The sequence below is a fragment of the Pelophylax lessonae genome, assembly GCF_965119305.1.
Source record: "Pelophylax lessonae genome assembly, chromosome: 2".
In the NCBI taxonomy this organism is placed as follows: domain Eukaryota; kingdom Metazoa; phylum Chordata; class Amphibia; order Anura; family Ranidae; genus Pelophylax; species Pelophylax lessonae.
The window spans coordinates 736,726,867-736,744,746 of NC_138769.1; the positions used below are offsets into that span (position 1 = coordinate 736,726,867).

At 40.2% G+C, this 17,880-nt stretch overlaps 1 protein-coding gene across 3 annotated transcripts in view; it reads right to left on the reverse strand.

Annotated features, from left to right (window-relative positions):
* Window positions 1–3,536: 3,536 nt before the first annotated feature.
* The window catches only part of LOC309546344 (beta-arrestin-1), a 302,331-nt gene continuing 287,987 nt past the window's right edge, over window positions 3,537–17,880 (reverse strand). For all 3 annotated transcript variants that reach the window (XM_082245973.1, XM_082245971.1, XM_082245972.1), the window contains 2 exons: window positions 10,774–10,825; window positions 3,537–3,969 (listed from right to left, as the gene is read on the reverse strand). In XM_082245973.1, the coding sequence (XP_082102099.1) occupies window positions 3,858–3,969; window positions 10,774–10,825 (164 nt within the window). In that variant the 3' untranslated portion in view covers window positions 3,537–3,857. The remainder of the gene's footprint in view (window positions 3,970–10,773; window positions 10,826–17,880) is intronic.

A 17,880-nucleotide genomic window follows, 5' to 3' on the forward strand; every position in this document is an offset into this window, starting at 1 on the left:
AACCTTTTTGCTGGAGCCGATCACAAGGCTTTTAGTCTTTTTTTGGCCTACGTGTTCGTAGGTGCAGCCATCCTAAAATATTGAGATAGGTCTTATTTTCGGGGGTAGGTCTTATTTTTTGGGGAAACACGGTATTAGCCTTAAAAATGTTCAGAAAAAAAAATAGTTAGACTTCAATGGGGTTCTGCTCTAAGTTTTAGGGTCAAAGACTTCACCAAACCCAACCAGGTTCGCTCATCTCTATGGATTCTTGAGAAGAGGCAAATAACCTTTTTGCTGGAGCCGATCACAAGGCTTTTAGTCTTTTTTTGGCCTACGTGTTCGTAGGTGCAGCCATCCTAAAATATTGAGATAGGTCTTATTTTCGGGGGTAGGACTTATTTTTGGGGAAACACAGTATTAGCCTTAAAAATGTTCAGGAAAAAATATTTAGACTTCAATGGGGTTCAGCTCTAAGTTCTAATTTAGTCTTATTTTTGGCCTACGTGTTCGTAGGTGCAGCCATCCTAAAATATTGAGATAGGTCTTATTTTCAAAGGTAGGTCTTATTTTCGGGGAAACACGGTATTAGCCTTAAAAATGTTCAGGAAAAAAATAGTTAGACTTCAATGGGGTTCTGCTCTAAGTTCTAGGGTCAAAGACTTCACCAAACCCAACCAGGTTCTCTCATCTATATGGATCCTTGAGAAGAGGCAAATAACCTTTTTGCTGGAGCCGATCACAAGGCTTTTAGTCTTTTTTTGGCCTTCGTGTTAGTCTTAGTTGCCTTTTGTTAAAACCAAAAATCCCCCAATCCAAGACAGCAGAACTCCAAAGAGTAGAACGGCCAATGTGGACCTAAATTTTCTAAAGGAGCCCTCACTCAACTTTTAGTCTTTCCCTAGTACGAGCTCCAACCCATATGTTGCCTAGCCCAGCCATGAATGGAGGAGGTATGTTTAGTCTGAATCAGATCAATGTATGTTTATTTAACAGTAGGGGTAAAATTTGACATACAATAAAGTGAACATTAGAGCAAAAAAAATTCAAAAATATTTTGATATTCTGTTCCATTTTATAGTTTAAAAAAGCCCTGAAATCCAGTGAGCTCCTCACTTCCTTTTTGGGTTGACAACACAATGCCTCTGCTGCACTGAAGTCCCAATTGGCGTTGTCAGCCCTGCCAGTCCATTGCAGTCCCTCTCCACATACATACATTGATTTTATTCCCAGAAAAACAATGCTATTACCCTGACTTCCAAGAGATGACCACACACTATGCATATGGAAAGGGCTCTTGGGAGATGTAGTTCTGGGGCAATGCCTACATTAGAAGGAACTCAAGATACATATCAAGGATAATATATGCACACTACAGTTTAGATGCACCAAATAGGTCATGTACTGTACAAAATTAGTCTGGGATATTAAACATACAAAGTATCATATGTATACATAGTAGCAGTGAAGCATGAGACACAAAACAGCAGCAAAGAATGCATCAGATACAAAGGACACCAAAGATGATGATCCAAAAAGTAAATCAGTTAGATGTTGAGACATAAGTGAGGAGGCCCCAAAAAAATGATAGATGTTTGGCCCTCAATTTTGTCCCACCATATGACAAATTTTTTGGACCATTATTTTTGCTATGCTTTATTACTATACTTTGTATCTGATGAGTTCTTTGTCATTTTGTCTCTCATACTTGTTACTATGCATAAATATGTTGCATGTGTTGTATCCCTGAATACTTTTGTACAATATATAACATTTTGGTAAATCTAAATGCTTATGTCATCTGTCATATATATTGTGGTCATTTGGGGGGGTTGGCCCCTGAAATCTGTCTAGGCCCCCCCCCCCCCCACCCCAAGCTCTTTCTTATACTATACATTCACTTGTGACTAGGCGTGTTGTACAGGACGCCAGAGATCCAGAAAAATGTAACTCTTGGTGTGTTCGCAAAACATTTATTGAAAGGGTAAAACATGAACATCAAGCCTTAAATGTTTTATGAACCCTACGTCAAGAGTTGTATTTTTTCTGGACTCTTTCCTTCTCCTACAAGTTTTCTCGCTAAAATGGCCATGCCGTTGTATCAGAAAGGCAGCAGCCCAAGCCCCCAAGGGTGTCCACCACCATGATCCACCATTGGTCTCATCCCACTGGAAGAGATTTCTTCCTCACTGCTCACCTAGCCACAACTAGATACCGATTTAGTGAGTCCAGCACAGTCTCCATGACACTTGACATGGGACATGGAATTCCGGAGATTTTTGGGTGGGAAAGAGCCTCCAACCCTGACTGTGGTCCTGAAAACCCACCTTCAATTGATGGCTGAAAAAGAGCTGGGAGCAGCCAGCAGGTGTCTATGAGGTGTTGAGTAGAGTAGGACACTGCCGTGAGAGGGTCGTAGACTGGTTTGTTGCTGAGACAATGTTTCTGAGCTCCTGTGGCCATTGCAGGCGGGGACCTTAAACCCTGTTGTGGGACTTGTTTATACTGGAGGTAAGACAATTCTTAATTTTGTGTACCTGGATGTTTTATGCACTGAGGGAAGCTATGTTGTTTTGCTTTTGGGACAAAATATGTTTGGTTTTTAAAAAGTCAGCTGGCTGGTGATCAACCCCCCCCCCCCCCCCCAATATCACATGTGTGAGATCTTTAACTCCATCAATAGGAACTAACCTCCCAAGCCTGGTGATGATGTCACAGGGAGTAATAAAATCTGTTTCCTGCTACAGGAACAAAGTAAACGAAAAAACATGAAAGCCAGGAGATGATGTAGAGGTGTCGGGGGTTCAATGCCTAGAAATGCACTTTAAGCTCGAAAAAAGATCCAACGTTCCCAGCATGGATGAATGAATTATTTCTAAAACAACAAATGCACATCTATTCATCGTATATCTGAGTATAGAGTAGGTAGGTTCTGTTAATTTCTAAAAGGCCATAGAATGAAGCGATTCTAGAACCCGATGCCAAAAAAAAAAAACATTCATGGATGACTTCCTCTTAGGACAAAAAGTTTCAAGATAATGTCCTACTAAGTTTCCTTCTATGAAGTCGATTCCAAACATTTCCAGAACGCTAAAAACATCAAATTAGCAAGTCGTGATGAAAATGATTCGGAATCTATAAAATAAAACATTTCACAGTTTGCCCAAAGCCAAAAAAAAAAGGTTGACTTTATTTAAAAGTTGGAAATTTGCAATTTCCATAGCCGGCTCTATCGGGGCCCAGTTAGATCTAAGTCAGTCTTTAAAGCAGGAACACTTAAACAGTTACAGAGAAATATTTTTTCTGACGCAGGACGGATACGTTCCATTTTCTACCCGCTGTAGACAGACCCCTTGTTCTGGCTCCTACGTGAACCCCCCAGGACGTCATCTAGTGCCCCTCCCGTCTCTGAAGTTCTATAAACGTCATACAGTAAGAAGGAATTATTCTTTTTGTCTTTTTTTTTTTACAAAATACATGTCGGTTTTGATTTCTGAAACCACAGAATTTATAGAATTCTTTTTTTTTTTTGTGTAACAAATACCTTGTTGATATGATACTACCGGAATTATACAAAATGCATAAAAGACTTGATTAATACAAAAGTGCTACAAGAACTCCTTACGTACTGTAAGTTGATGCACAGACCATGATTGTACGCTTTAATTTTTGAATTTTTTTTTTTTTGTGTGTGCGTGTAAGATACGTGTAGCCGGAACTGAAGAAGGGGAGCACGATGCGTGGTGAGAGTTATGGCACAGCTGTAAGATTATAAGGGCTGCCGAATCAATGTTATGGTCGGGTTTCTTTGGAGTAGAAAGAAAAGAAGCCCCGATCCACGAGTTTTACACGGTAAGGAGGTCACGGCGGGAGGCTTCTTATCTGTCGTTCGTCGAAGGGGAGTTCGTCCCTTCGTCCTCCTCTTCTTTGTCGTCTTTCATCCCCTTCAGTCTTTGACGGGCAAAGTCTTCAAAAACGATATCGTCATCGCTGCGGAAAAAATAAAAATAGGGGCAAAGTTAGTTGGGGACTTCATGCATCGCCAGTGTTTCATGAAAGCACAATTTTGCGCATTGTTTTTTTTTTTTGTGTTTTTCATACCACACACGTAGGGAAGCTGATTCATTTCTCATGGAAAAAGCTGGCATCACAATACGGTCAGCATATACGGTCATCCTTTATTTAGTGTAGAGGAATAAAGCCGAAAAAAAATCCAACGTGTTTCGTCCATTAGGTCCTAATCATGGCTACTATAAATTCATGGGAAATGAATGAGCGCCACACACATAGGGCAACTTATTCATTTCTCACCACAGTACAGTCAGCATATAAGGTCATCCTTTATTAATTATAGAGGAATACAGACGAATAAAAAAATCCAACATGTTTCGTCCATTAGGCCCTAATCATGGCTACTATAAAAGAATCACTATAAATTCATGGAAAATGAATGAGCGCCACACATATAGGGCAGCTTATTCATTTCTCACCACAGTACAGTCAGTATATAAGGTCATCCTTTTTTAATTATGGTGGAATACAACCGAATAAAAAACCAACACGTTTCGTCCATTAGGCCCTAATCATGGCTACCATAAAAGTATCACAATCACTATAGATAATGATCAAAAGAATAACATAATCCAAAAAAAGTCACATTTTTTTTTCCCTTCCCTATTTTTATTGTTCAGGTGATTTCTCCTGGATCATGTGATCCTTTAATTCAATATATATAGTGATTGTGATACTTTTATAGTAGCTATGATTAGGGCCTAATGGACGACACGCGTTGGTTTTTTTTTTTCCAGGAATCCAGGATAAGTCTAATTTTTTTCCTTCCTCATTTTTTGTTCAGATGACTTTTCCTGGATCATGGCACAAAATATGCCATAAAATCATATATAATGATTAAAAGAATCACATGATCCAGGAAAAGTCACCTGGACAAAAAGGGGGAAGGGGAAAAAGTGACATTTCCTGGATCATGTGATTCTTTTGATAATTTTTTAAGATTTTTGGTGCCACCACATAGGGCAGCTGATTAATTTCCCATGCAAAAAGCTGGCACCACAGCATATATGGTCATCCTTTATTAATTATAGTGGAATACAGCCAAATAACATCCATTAGGCCCTAATCATGGCTACCAAAAAAAATGTCACAATCACTACAAATAATGATCAAAATAATCACATGATCCAGAAAAAGTCACAGTTCTTTTTCCCTTCCCTATTCTTTTGTTAGGTTGACTTTTCCTGGATCATGTGATTCTTTTGATCAATATTTATAGTGATTGTGATACTTTTATAGTAGCTATGATTAGAGCCTAATGGACGAAACGCGTTGGAGTTTTCCAAGGAATCCAGGAAAAGTCACAACTTTTTCCCCTCCCCTTTTTTTCTTAAGGTGAGTTTTCCTGGATCATGTGATTCTTTTAAACTTATTTTTTTTGGTGATTGTGATAATTTTATGGTAGCCATGATTAGGGCCTAATAGACTAAATATGTCAGATTTTTATTCCAGGAATCCAGGAAAAGTCACTTTTTTTTCTCTTCCTAATTTTTTCATTCAAGTGACTTTTCCTGGATCATGTGATTCTTTTGATCAATATTGATAGTGATTAAGGGCCTAATGGACGACACGTGTTGGTTTTTTTTTTTTTCAGGAATCCAGGAAAAGTCACATTTATTTTCTTCCTCATTTTTTGTTCAGATGAATTTTCCTGGATCATGGCACAAAATATGCCATAAAATCATATATAATGATTAAAGATTAAAGATTAAAGGTCACCTGAAGAAAAAATGGGGAAGGAAAAAAAACGTGACATTTCCTGGATCATGTGATTCTTTTAATCATTATTTATTGTTTTATGGCATTTTGTGCCACACACATAGGGCATCTGATTAATTTTCCATGCAAAAAGCTGGAATCACAGCATATAGGGTCATCCTTTATTAATTATAGTGGAATACAGCCAAATAAGAAAACAACGCGTTTCGTCCATTAGGCCCTAATCGTGGCTACCATAAAATTATCACAATCACTATAAATAATGATCAAAAGAATCAAATGATCCAGTAAAAGTCACATTTTTTTCCTTTCCCCTTTTTTTGTTAAGGTGAGTTTTCCTGGATCATGTGATTCTTTTAAACATCATTTTTTTTTTGGTGATTGTGATATTTTTATTGTAGCCATGATTAGGGCCTAATAAACAAAACACATTGGATTTTTATTCCAGGAATCCAGGAAAAGTCACCTTTTTTTCTCTTCCTGATTTTTTGTTCAGATGGCTTCTCCTGGATCATGGCACAAAAAAATGCCATAAAATCATATATAATAATCAAAAGAATCACATGATTTAGGAAAAGTCACCTGAACTTTTTGTTGGGGAATGGGGAAGAGAAAAAAAAAAAGACTTTTCCTGGATCATGGGATTCTTTTGATATTTATGATTTTATGGTATTTTTTGTGCCACACACATAGGGCAGCTAATTTATTTCCCATGAAAAAAGCTGGCACCATAGTATATACGGTCAGCCCTAATCATGGCTACCATAAATGTATCGCAATCACTACAAATATTGATCAAATAGTCACATGATCCAGGAAAAGTAAAAAAAAAAAATTCCTTCCCCGTTTTTTGTTCAGGTGTTTTCCTGGATCATGTGTTTTTTTTATCACTATTTATAGTGATTGTGATACTTTCATAGTAGCCATGATTAGAGCCTAATGGACAAAACGTGTTAGATTTTTTGGATTAAAGGGACATAAATTGTGAATATTACTGGACATATGAATTTTTTTTGATCATTATTTGTAGTTATAATTTATAGTAGCCATGATTAAGGCCTAACGGCTGAAACACATCGGGTTATAGTTCGGCTGTATTCATAAGGATGACCATATATGCTGACCGTAATGTGGTGTCGACTTTTTCATGGGAAACGAATGAGCGCCATTCACATAGGGCAGTGTATTCATTTATCACCACAGTACAGTCAGCATATAAGGCCATCTTTTATTAATTATAGTGGAATACAGCCGAATAAAAAACCAACGTGTTTCGTCCTAACGGCCGAAACATGTCGGATTATAGTTTGACTGTATTCCACTATAATTAATAAGTTATGACTGTATATGCTGACCCTTCTGTGGTTCAGGCTTTTTTTGTGGACTGTGCAGCATTGAAGGTTATCTTTTAGCCTGAGCACGGGGCATTTGGAGCTATTTATTGCAGCGGAGGTTGCAGTGCTGTCCCATCTGTTTCAGCTCATTCTTGTCAATGGACTGCCGTATTCCAAACAAAAGTGCCAAAGTAGCGCATGTAGCTTTTTGGGTGTTAAAATGTAATGCCTTTTTTTAATTTGCACTTTTTGACAAGTTTTTTTGTGCCTTTTTCCACGCAGAAAAATGAACGTCTGCTTGCCGTATTTGAAATGCCATTAACAATCAGGGCCAGGACAAGGGGTGGGCAGGAGGGACGGCTGCCCTGGGCACTGTGGTATCATGTGAGGTGGGGGGGGCACTACACAGGAATTGGGAGGGAGGGGATTTGTGTTGAGATGGAGGATTTGGGGTGGTGGCATTGGGTAAGAATTGTTTGATGAGGGCACATTTAGGGAGGTGTGCTACGAGTGGTGATTTGGGGGATTTGTGTTGGGAGGGGGGGTGAGGGAAGAGGGTTTGTGCTTCGAAAGGGGATAGGGGGTTGTGCTATAAAAGTAATATAATAGATATTATTATTTTTTTGGGGGGGGGGGGTATTTGTGCTAGTAGGGATGATTGGAGGGTATTTGTGCTAGGAAGGGAAATTTGTTGCTATAAAAAAAATTTGCTGTGTGAACATCTCAACTTTGGCAGAGCCATTATGAATATCCAAAAAATCCCAGTAATGTGTCAAATACGTTTGTTTCCTATGATTGTCAGCTCCATCTAGTAGTCATATGGCGCTTTTCCACTGCATGGAACCGTAACGGTTCGGCACGCTTTTGTGCTTTTCCACTGTTGGTACCGCATGGTATAGTGTCGGAACGGTTCGGTATGGTACGGTATAGGTTTGCTTTTCCACTGCATGGAACTGAACGGTACGGCTCTGAAAAAACAGTACCTACTCGATTGTGGTTCCAAAAGGTACCAAACTGGTACCATATCCCACAATCCTTTGCATGCAGTCACTACTAGCCACTGATTGGTCAGAGAATCCCACCCACCCCGTTGTTATCCCACCCACTTAACTTTAGTACTACTTTAGTGGAAAAGCAAACATATACCGTACCGTACCGAACCGTTCCAACACCGTACCATGCGGTACCAGCAGTGGAAAAGCAAACTGGGCCAAGCAGGGCCGAGTAGAGCCGAGCCGGTACGAGCCGGTACTTGCAGTGGAAAAGTGCCAATAATGTAGTATTTAACTAAAATACCTAAATCGGGAAAATACGGCATTATGGCCACTAGATGGGGCTGATAGTCATAAACATATTAGACACATTACGTAGATCTATCACGAATGTCTCAGGTAAATGTTGTTGTAGCTATAATTTGTGTATTTGTAATTTTGTGCTCGTAATTTCAATATTTATAGGAGTAAATATGATAAAATCCCGATGGTTTTCTTTCAGCCGTTCATTTCCTATCTTCCCATATGGAAAGAACATCTTCAAAGTCATTCTGTTCCCTTGTAGGACTGATAATGATGATTTGGGCATTCCAGTGAAAGGGGTTATGGGCACATATTAAACAATCCATTGGAGGTCTGTAATCTTACAAAGGTTAAGAACCACATATATACAGTATAGTGTAAGCTGACTGAGCACTTTATTAGGAAGACCTATACACCTGCTTATTCATACAGTTATCAAGTCAGGCAATCATGTGGCAGCAGCCCAATTTATACAATCCTACAGATACTGGTCAGGAGCTTCAGTTATTGTACAAATCAAACACCTCAATGGGGGAAAGATGTGATCCTAGTGGTTGTGACCGTGGCAGGATTGTTGGGGCCAGACAGGTTGGTTTGAGTATTTCAGTATCTGCTGATCTCCTGGGATTTTCACATACAAAGGTCTCTAGAGTAGAAAAAAAAATGGAGGAGGTCAGAGAATGACCAAACTGGTTGTATACAGAAAGGCTCCTGGAACTCAGGTCAGCGCTTTTTACAACTGTGCTGAGCAGAAAACTATCTCATGATGTCCAACAATGGGAAGCTTGAGGAGGATGACCTCCTCAACAAATGAAAGCTTGAGGAAGGGTGACCTCCTCAACACATGGAAGCTTGAGGAGGATGACCTCCTCAACACATGGAAGTTCGAGAAGGATGACCTTCTCAACACATGAAAGCTTGAGGAAGGGTGACCTCCTCAACACATGGAAGTTCGAGAAGGTTGACCTTCTCAACACATGGAAGCTTGAGGAAGATGACCTCCACAAAACATAGAAGCTTGATGAGAATGACCTCCTTGACACATGGAAACATGGAGGGGGATAACCCCCTCAAGACAAAGAACCTTGAGGAGGATGACCTCCTCAAAACATAGAAGCTTGAGAAAGATGACCTCCTCAACACATGGAAGCTTGAGGGGGATGACATGCTCAACCCATGGATCCTTGAGAAGAAAGAATTCCTCAAATCATGGAACCTTGACAAGGAAGACCTCCTCAACACATGGAACCTTGAGGAGAATGACTTCCTCAACACATGGAACCTTGACAAGGAAGACCTCCTCAACATATAGAACTTTGAGAAGAAAGACCTCCTCAACACATGGAACCTTGAGGAGAATGACTTCCTCAAAACACGGAAGTCTGCAGAGAATGACCTCCTTGACACATGGAAACATGAGGAGGATGACCTCCTCAACACATGGAAGCTTGAGGAGGATGACCTCCTCAAAACATATAAGCTTGAGAAAGGTGACCTCCTCAACACATGGAACCTTGAGAAGGAAGAACTCCTCAACCCATGGAACCTTGAGAAGGAAGAACTCCTCAACTCATGGAACCTTGACAAGGAAGACCTCCTCAACACATGGAACCTTGAGGGGAATGACTCCCTCAAAATACAGAACCTTGAGGAGGATGGACTACAACAGCAGAAGACCACATTGGGTTTCTGTCCACCAAAAACAGAAAGCTGAGGCTGCAGTGAGCAAAGGGTCACCAAAACTGGACAGACTGGAAAAATAGGCCTGGGTAATAGATTTTCAGGGAGGGACACAGATGTCACAGGATCTGAATTCAGTAGAACATCTTAGGAAGTTGTAGAATGAGGGATTCTACACATGATAAATTTGCAGAATTGGCAATATAGACCAAAAATGTTTGGACCCCAAGCCACAAAGAATTGACAGAAGCCCTATCCAGCATTGGTATAGTGCTCCTAACAGACTGCTCAGTGAGTGTATATACTGTATAATAGATATGTATTCTCCTCTAAGATAAAATTAAAACACAAATGTAGCGCATACTAAATCCAGGGGTACATAAAAAAATAACGGTTTCAACATATGCAGTGTTTTGTTTTTTTCATTAGACATTTATGATGTTGCAGAGAATAAAACAGCGTGGAAAGTGAGGAAATAGCATATTGCACATTAAAATAAAATAAAAAAAAGCTGAAGTCTTACTTTGCTTTTCCCTTCCCTATGAGCATGCAGAGAAGCGTGGAAGCCATGCAAAAATAAAAATGATCAGACAAGACATGCGTTAGTAAGACACAAGCAGCTCCCGCATCGGGGAATGAAGTCAGTTAGTTAATAGAGATCACACAGCATGGACATTCAGGCACGCCCCGCTTACTTTGTATCAAACTCTATCAGATTTGTATCTATAGGCGCTTCGTTCTCTGGAACTAAAAGAAAAAAGTTGTTAAGGTTAAAGTCCCTGTAAACGATAAACATGGAATACCCCAGTATGGAAACAAAAAGTGACTTGGTAAAAGTTTTTCTTTTTAAAAAACATGGTGAAGGGATGGAACCTAATCGAGCATTTTGGTTGCTCTTCATGTTCTCATTCGGGAGATTTACACTCACTTCCTTTTGGTACCAGTCTCCAGTGGCTGTAAATAAAGGTAAGTGTCCTCTATGGTGACACAAGCAACAATGAATATTAATAATGAAATAATGTTCTCCATTCCTAAGCCTATAATGCTGGGACATTCTCCCTGTCTGTTTGTCCACCTGCAAGGCGATTGATGTGGCCAGTCTCTGGGTAGAGAATAAACCTGATTTAAGCCAGCCAAGGCTGCAGTCTCATGCTTGTGATAGCGTGTGTAATACTTGCTCAGGATTTCGTCCTCAGATTAGATATTGACTATTCTCTAAATCCGCCTGCCTTTTGATAATGGATTGGACTTTGACTACTCTGAACCTAACCTGTACCTAGACTGTCATTGAACCACTTTGTCTGCCAAGTACCTGTTTTGTTTGCTCTGTTCACTAGGGATGATCGAACGGTTCGGGTTGACCATCGGTTCGACCCGAACATTGACTGCTCGAGATTTCGGCCGAATTCCAAACTTTTTGCTGAAAAAGTTCGGAATTTGGCAACCAGAACCAACCAAAATGCAATGGGACAGGAACTGGGCTTTAAAAGCCCGTGGTTGGACCAGAACCATCAGTAAAAGCCAATTGAGGGGGCAGGAGAATGCTAGGAATGTTAACAAAGGTGTTGTAGAGTATTTGATCAGAAAAAATAAACTATAACACTAGCAGCGCTAATAAAAGGTCCATTGAATAAACCAGTGTCCTTAATGACTCATAAAAAATATGTAGTATAGTCCATGCAGTAAGCACAATTCACCAGGGTAGGGGAGTGAAGGGTCTTGACTGTTCCTCCAAAAATGACACCACACTCTAGTGCTCCCCCCTTTAGATGAAACACTCACCAGAAACTGGTGAATATAGAGCCTTAAATCCACCAATCAACGGGTGTGCTAATCACTGCTGGGCTGCTCCAAAATCCTCCTTCCTCCAGAGTTCCTCCGCTCAAAGTTCATGCAATTGAACAAAGTTGGGGCAACAATAGTGTAATTCTGCAAACTTTTATTAAAACTACACACAGTAAAACCCCTCTCCCCTCAAGATGTCTACTCACAGGAGGGTAATGGAGTGAAGGCATAAAGGATCAAAATATGCACACTGGATGACCGATTCGAAACTTTCCTGCAATCCCATAGGAATCACGAATGGTGTCCTGTGCGAAATATTCTGCGACCGCGCACATCAGCTCTGACGTTTCGTCCTCACGACTTCATCTGAGAGCCCATGTGCGCGGCGCGGTCGAAATGCTTAAATAATGACGCCAGCGCATGCGCGCCTGCGTCCGCCTAAAGCGTCACCCGGAAGTACACCTCTTATTAGCTACACAGCTAACATCGGTGCTCCGATATACAGACGTGTAATTCCGGCCATGCGTGATGACGCACATCCGCCGGCGACCTCCAGCCCAATAGCTGATGACAACATCCGGTTATGTCATCGGATGTGCGTCACCATCGGGATGTTCCGATACCTTCTCTGCGGACATCCTATTAAATCGAGCCATGGAACCTCATACAGTCCGAAGAGCGCCATATACCCTCAGGATGCATAAGTCCTCCCACTCGACTGTGAAAATATCATCAGCCTATATCTATGGGGCAATTTAAAATGTATTTCTGATATGCAGTATACATATTTCATACTATATGCCTTACACTTTACACCGGTAAGTATCATAAGTACAACTGCAATAAAAACAAAATAAACGCATCAGGCATCAAATATGCAGTCTGGTATATACGAGTGAATAAACCAAATACTTCCAATCATAATATATGGATAGCAGATAATTTACATAAACAATAAATATCTGAAACTATTAAAAAACCCTCATTTAAGAAGGATATACTATGTAAAACCTATAATTAAAATATTTTTACACAAACATGACATCAACCAGAATATCAACATTGTATATAAAATTGAAACCTTAAGACAGACATTATAGAAAAGACACAAAAGGGAGAGAAAAATGAAGAAGGGATGGGCCTAAGAGACCTCAATCGTAGATGTTACGTGGATATCAACTGCTTCATTAGCAATTATTAATATTTAGAGGTAGTTCCTATCCAGATTGTTGTTGGCAGCATATTCCCAAAATATATATGTTGTAACATCTACGATTGAGGTCTCTTAGGCCCATCCCTTCTTCATTTTTCTCTCCCTTTTGTGTCTTTTCTATAATGTCTGTCTTAAGGTTTCAATTTTATATACAATGTTGATATTCTGGTTGATGTCATGTTTGTGTAAAAATATTTTAATTATAGGTTTTACATAGTATATCCTTCTTAAATGAGGGTTTTTTAATAGTTTCAGATATTTATTGTTTATGTAAATTATCTGCTATCCATATATTATGATTGGAAGTATTTGGTTTATTCACTCGTATATACCAGACTGCATATTTGATGCCTGATGCGTTTATTTTGTTTTTATTGCAGTTGTACTTATGATACTTACCGGTGTAAAGTGTAAGGCATATAGTATGAAATATGTATACTGCATATCAGAAATACATTTTAAATTGCCCCATAGATATAGGCTGATGATATTTTCACAGTCGAGTGGGAGGACTTATGCATCCTGAGGGTATATGGCGCTCTTCGGACTGTATGAGGTTCCATGGCTCGATTTAATAGGATGTCCGCAGAGAAGGTATCGGAACATCCCGATGGTGACGCACATCCGATGACATAACCGGATGTTGTCATCAGCTATTGGGCTGGAGGTCGCCGGCGGATGTGCGTCATCACGCATGGCCGGAATTACACGTCTGTATATCGGAGCACCGATGTTAGCTGTGTAGCTAATAAGAGGTGTACTTCCGGGTGACGCTTTAGGCGGACGCAGGCGCGCATGCGCTGGCGTCATTATTTAAGCATTTCGACCGCGCCGCGCACATGGGCTCTCAGATGAAGTCGTGAGGACGAAACGTCAGAGCTGATGTGCGCGGTCGCAGAATATTTCGCACAGGACACCATTCGTGATTCCTATGGGATTGCAGGAAAGTTTCGAATCGGTCATCCAGTGTGCATATTTTGATCCTTTATGCCTTCACTCCATTACCCTCCTGTGAGTAGACATCTTGAGGGGAGAGGGGTTTTACTGTGTGTAGTTTTAATAAAAGTTTGCAGAATTACACTATTGTTGCCCCCACTTTGTTCAATTGCATGAACTTTGAGCGGAGGAACTCTGGAGGAAGGAGGATTTTGGAGCAGCCCAGCAGTGATTAGCACACCCGTTGATTGGTGGATTTAAGGCTCTATATTCACCAGTTTCTGGTGAGTGTTTCATCTAAAGGGGGGGAGCACTAGAGTGTGGTGTCATTTTTGGAGGAACAGTCAAGACCCTTCACTCCCCTACCCTGGTGAATTGTGCTTACTGCATGGACTATACTACATATTTTTTATGAGTCATTAAGGACACTGGTTTATTCAATGGACCTTTTATTAGCGCTGCTAGTGTTATAGTTTATTTTTCCTGATCAAATACTCTACAACACCTTTGTTAACAGTTCTTTTTGTATAGTAGCTGCTTTGAGACTTTACGTCTTCATAATTCCGTGTTGTTATCTACTGTGTTCTTTTGTGCGCGGGGTGAGCCACTTTATGAGACCTGTTTTTGGTCACCCATATTTTGACTCCTTTGTTTGCAAATGCTAGGAATGTGATTGGAGTGACTAGGGGGTCCAGAGGCCAATCATTAGTGAATACGCCCCCCCAGTATATAAGATAGCCCCGCCAAATCACTACCAGTTTAATACAGGGCTGTGGAAGAGAGTGGAAGCAGTTCTGTTACTTCTGCTCTCAAAGTGTCATTTAGAAATTATTAGTGTGAGGAAAGGGATATCTAGTGTAGTTAGGGTGCTATTTTCCACTATAGTTAGATTCAAAAATCTAGTTTCTGTAGGGAAAGTGTTAACTGCCAGGGTGACCGTAGTGTAGTGTAGGGTGAACTGACTCTGACTGCTATGGCAGGGTGACAAAACCCTTCCATGTCAGGGTGACCGCTATAGAGAAAAGATTGTTTCTCTTAGAACACTTACAGAACCGGATAGTGGCTTCGCCCCTGTCACCCTGCTTTTTGTTGCAGGCGTTTATAGGGCTTTTTTGAGGACATGTTTGGAGTCAGGCATGACATCTGAACTTCTGTGTAGGGGTATATATACACACACACACATGTATGTATATATACACATACACATATATGGGTGTGAAAGTAGCAGAACACTATGCTTGCGCTAATGAAATAATTAACACCCATATGGCTTCTCTGCTATAACACCTATATATGTGTATGTGTATAAATACATATGTGTGTGTATATATACCCCTATACAGAATTTCAGATGTTTTGCCTGCCTCCAAAGAACCCCAAAAAATGCCCAAAAAAACCGCCTGCTGCAAAAACACACCTGGGCGTTTTTGTAGCTGGCGTTTTTTTGGGCATTTTTTGGGCATCTTTGAAGGCAGGCATAACATCTGTACTTCTGTGTAGGGGTATATATACACACACACATGTATGTATATATACACATACACATATATAGGTGTGAAAGTAGCAGAAACCTATGCTTACGCTAATGAAATAATTAACACCCATATGGCTTCTCTGCTATAACACCTATATATGTGTATGTGTATAAATACATATAAGTGTGTGTGTATATATACCCCTATACAGAATTTCAGATGTTTTGCCTGCCTTCAAACACGCCCGAAAAATGCCCAAAAAAACGCCAGCTACAAAAATGCCCAGGTGTGTTTTTGCAGCAGGCGTTTTTTTGGGCATTTTTTGGGGTTCTTTGGAGGAAGGCAAAACATCTGAAATTCTGTATAGGGGTATATATACACACACACATATGTATTTATACACATACACACATATAGGTGTTATAGCAGAGAAGCCATATGAGTGTTAATTATTTCATTAGCGCAAGCATAGGTTTCTGCTACTTTAACACCTATATATGTGTATGTGTAGTATATATACATACATGTGTGTGTGTGTATATACCCCTACACAGAAGTACAGATGTTATGCCTGCCTCCAAAGACCCCCAAAAAATGCCCAAAATAACGCCTGCTACAAACCGGCAAGGTGTGAAAATAACGGAGCCACTATCCTGTTCTATTGCAATTCTAATACAAATGAACTTTTTTTTCTGGTTCTGGACATGCTACAGAGCTGAAACTTCACAGGTACACCTTTTAGACCCCCCAGACACTAAATCCAAAGAAATCTCATTTTTTTTTCAATAATTTTTTCAATAATTGGCTCTCTATCAAAAATGACAATTTTTAAGAACTTTTTTTGTGTGATTAATAGTCCCTGGGGCATGACCCAGAACCCTAGGCACTTTTTAGGGGCATTTATTGGGTTTTAGGGCTTCAAAATTGTGTTTTTGGATTACCGAAGTTTGGGTCCCATTGATTTCAATGGGGTTCTGAAATTCAGGCCGAACTTTCGGGAAGTTCGGGTGTTCTGGTCGAACCGAACTTTTGAAAAGTTCTATCATCCCTACTGTTCACGGCTGCACCAGTGTGGGGGCCAGGCACTATATCATTATGTATGAGACCTGGGAGCAACCGAGTACCAGTAGACCTGCTTGCCTTTTGGGAAACGGGGCTGCTATAGGTGAAGAATACAGAAGCTAACTATAGTCTCTGACCACCTGCGTAGGGGTAAGTGTGACACAGGCATCCTGGGAACCAAAAGCCAGATAGGGGCTCAACCTATGTCCCAAACCAAGGAAGAAAAAGATGGCAGAATTCAATACAGATGTAGCTTTATTGTTCTTCATTTGGGATCTCCCCCACTGACACATTTTACCCAAAGAACTGCGCTTGATCTTAGAGATGATTGAGCCTAGGTTTTTTGGGTGAAACAGGTCAGGCAGGGAAGTCGAAAGTGAAGAATTAATGTTTGGTCCTTTGGAACGATAAAGCTACATCTGCATTGAATTTTAACAGAGCAGTTTAATCTAAAGTGTATGAACAGCCATAACCTTTGGATGGAAAACTAAAAGGTTAGAACCCCTGTCACAATTATTAGTTGCTGTCTGTCCCCCACTGGAGAGTTTTCTCTTCACTTCAGTTCCCAGAGAAAAATCAGGAATTGAGGGGATTTCCTTTCTATTACTATATATACAATGTATTGTGGTTTTATTTTGCTAGAAAATGTATCTACTAAATTTACTAGCACATCCACCTCCTTCCTTGCACGTCAAAGCGCTGAGTCTGCTGATTTCACATCCAAGATGGCGGCACCCAGCAGCAGTCTCAGGATTTTAGGATGTCTACATAAGGGAGGGTTTACAGGAAAATAACACACATAAAATACAGAAAATACATATATATATATATATATATATATATATACTTTTGGGAAGATTGTTATTGAATTGAATGGTCTGGTGACAGGGTCTTTTTAAAATTATCTTTGCTATTAACTCCAATGCATTGTGCCAACATAGCAAGATTTTGGAATACTTCCAGCATATTTGGGGGCTCACCCTTGTTCCTTGTCAAGAGGCCAACCTCCCCAGCAGGGTCAGAGATAGCAATAAAAATCTGACAATGGTGCTCATCTATGGGGATACCCCAAATTTTTATGACTGTTGCAGGGTCAGACTGTGGTCAACAGGAATAAAAAAAAAAAAAAAAGTTTCAATGTTGCAGATATGTAGTAAAATTTGCCCTGGATGGATAAAGCTTTATTTTTCAGTGGACTTGCCACTGCCCCTCCTGCCTTCTGGTCTTCCTATATAATTTCCCTCTTTTCCACATGCCTTCCATCCCTGCATCTAAGTCTATTAATCCTTATGCATACAATCATGCCTGGCTTTGCATTCCCATACACTGCT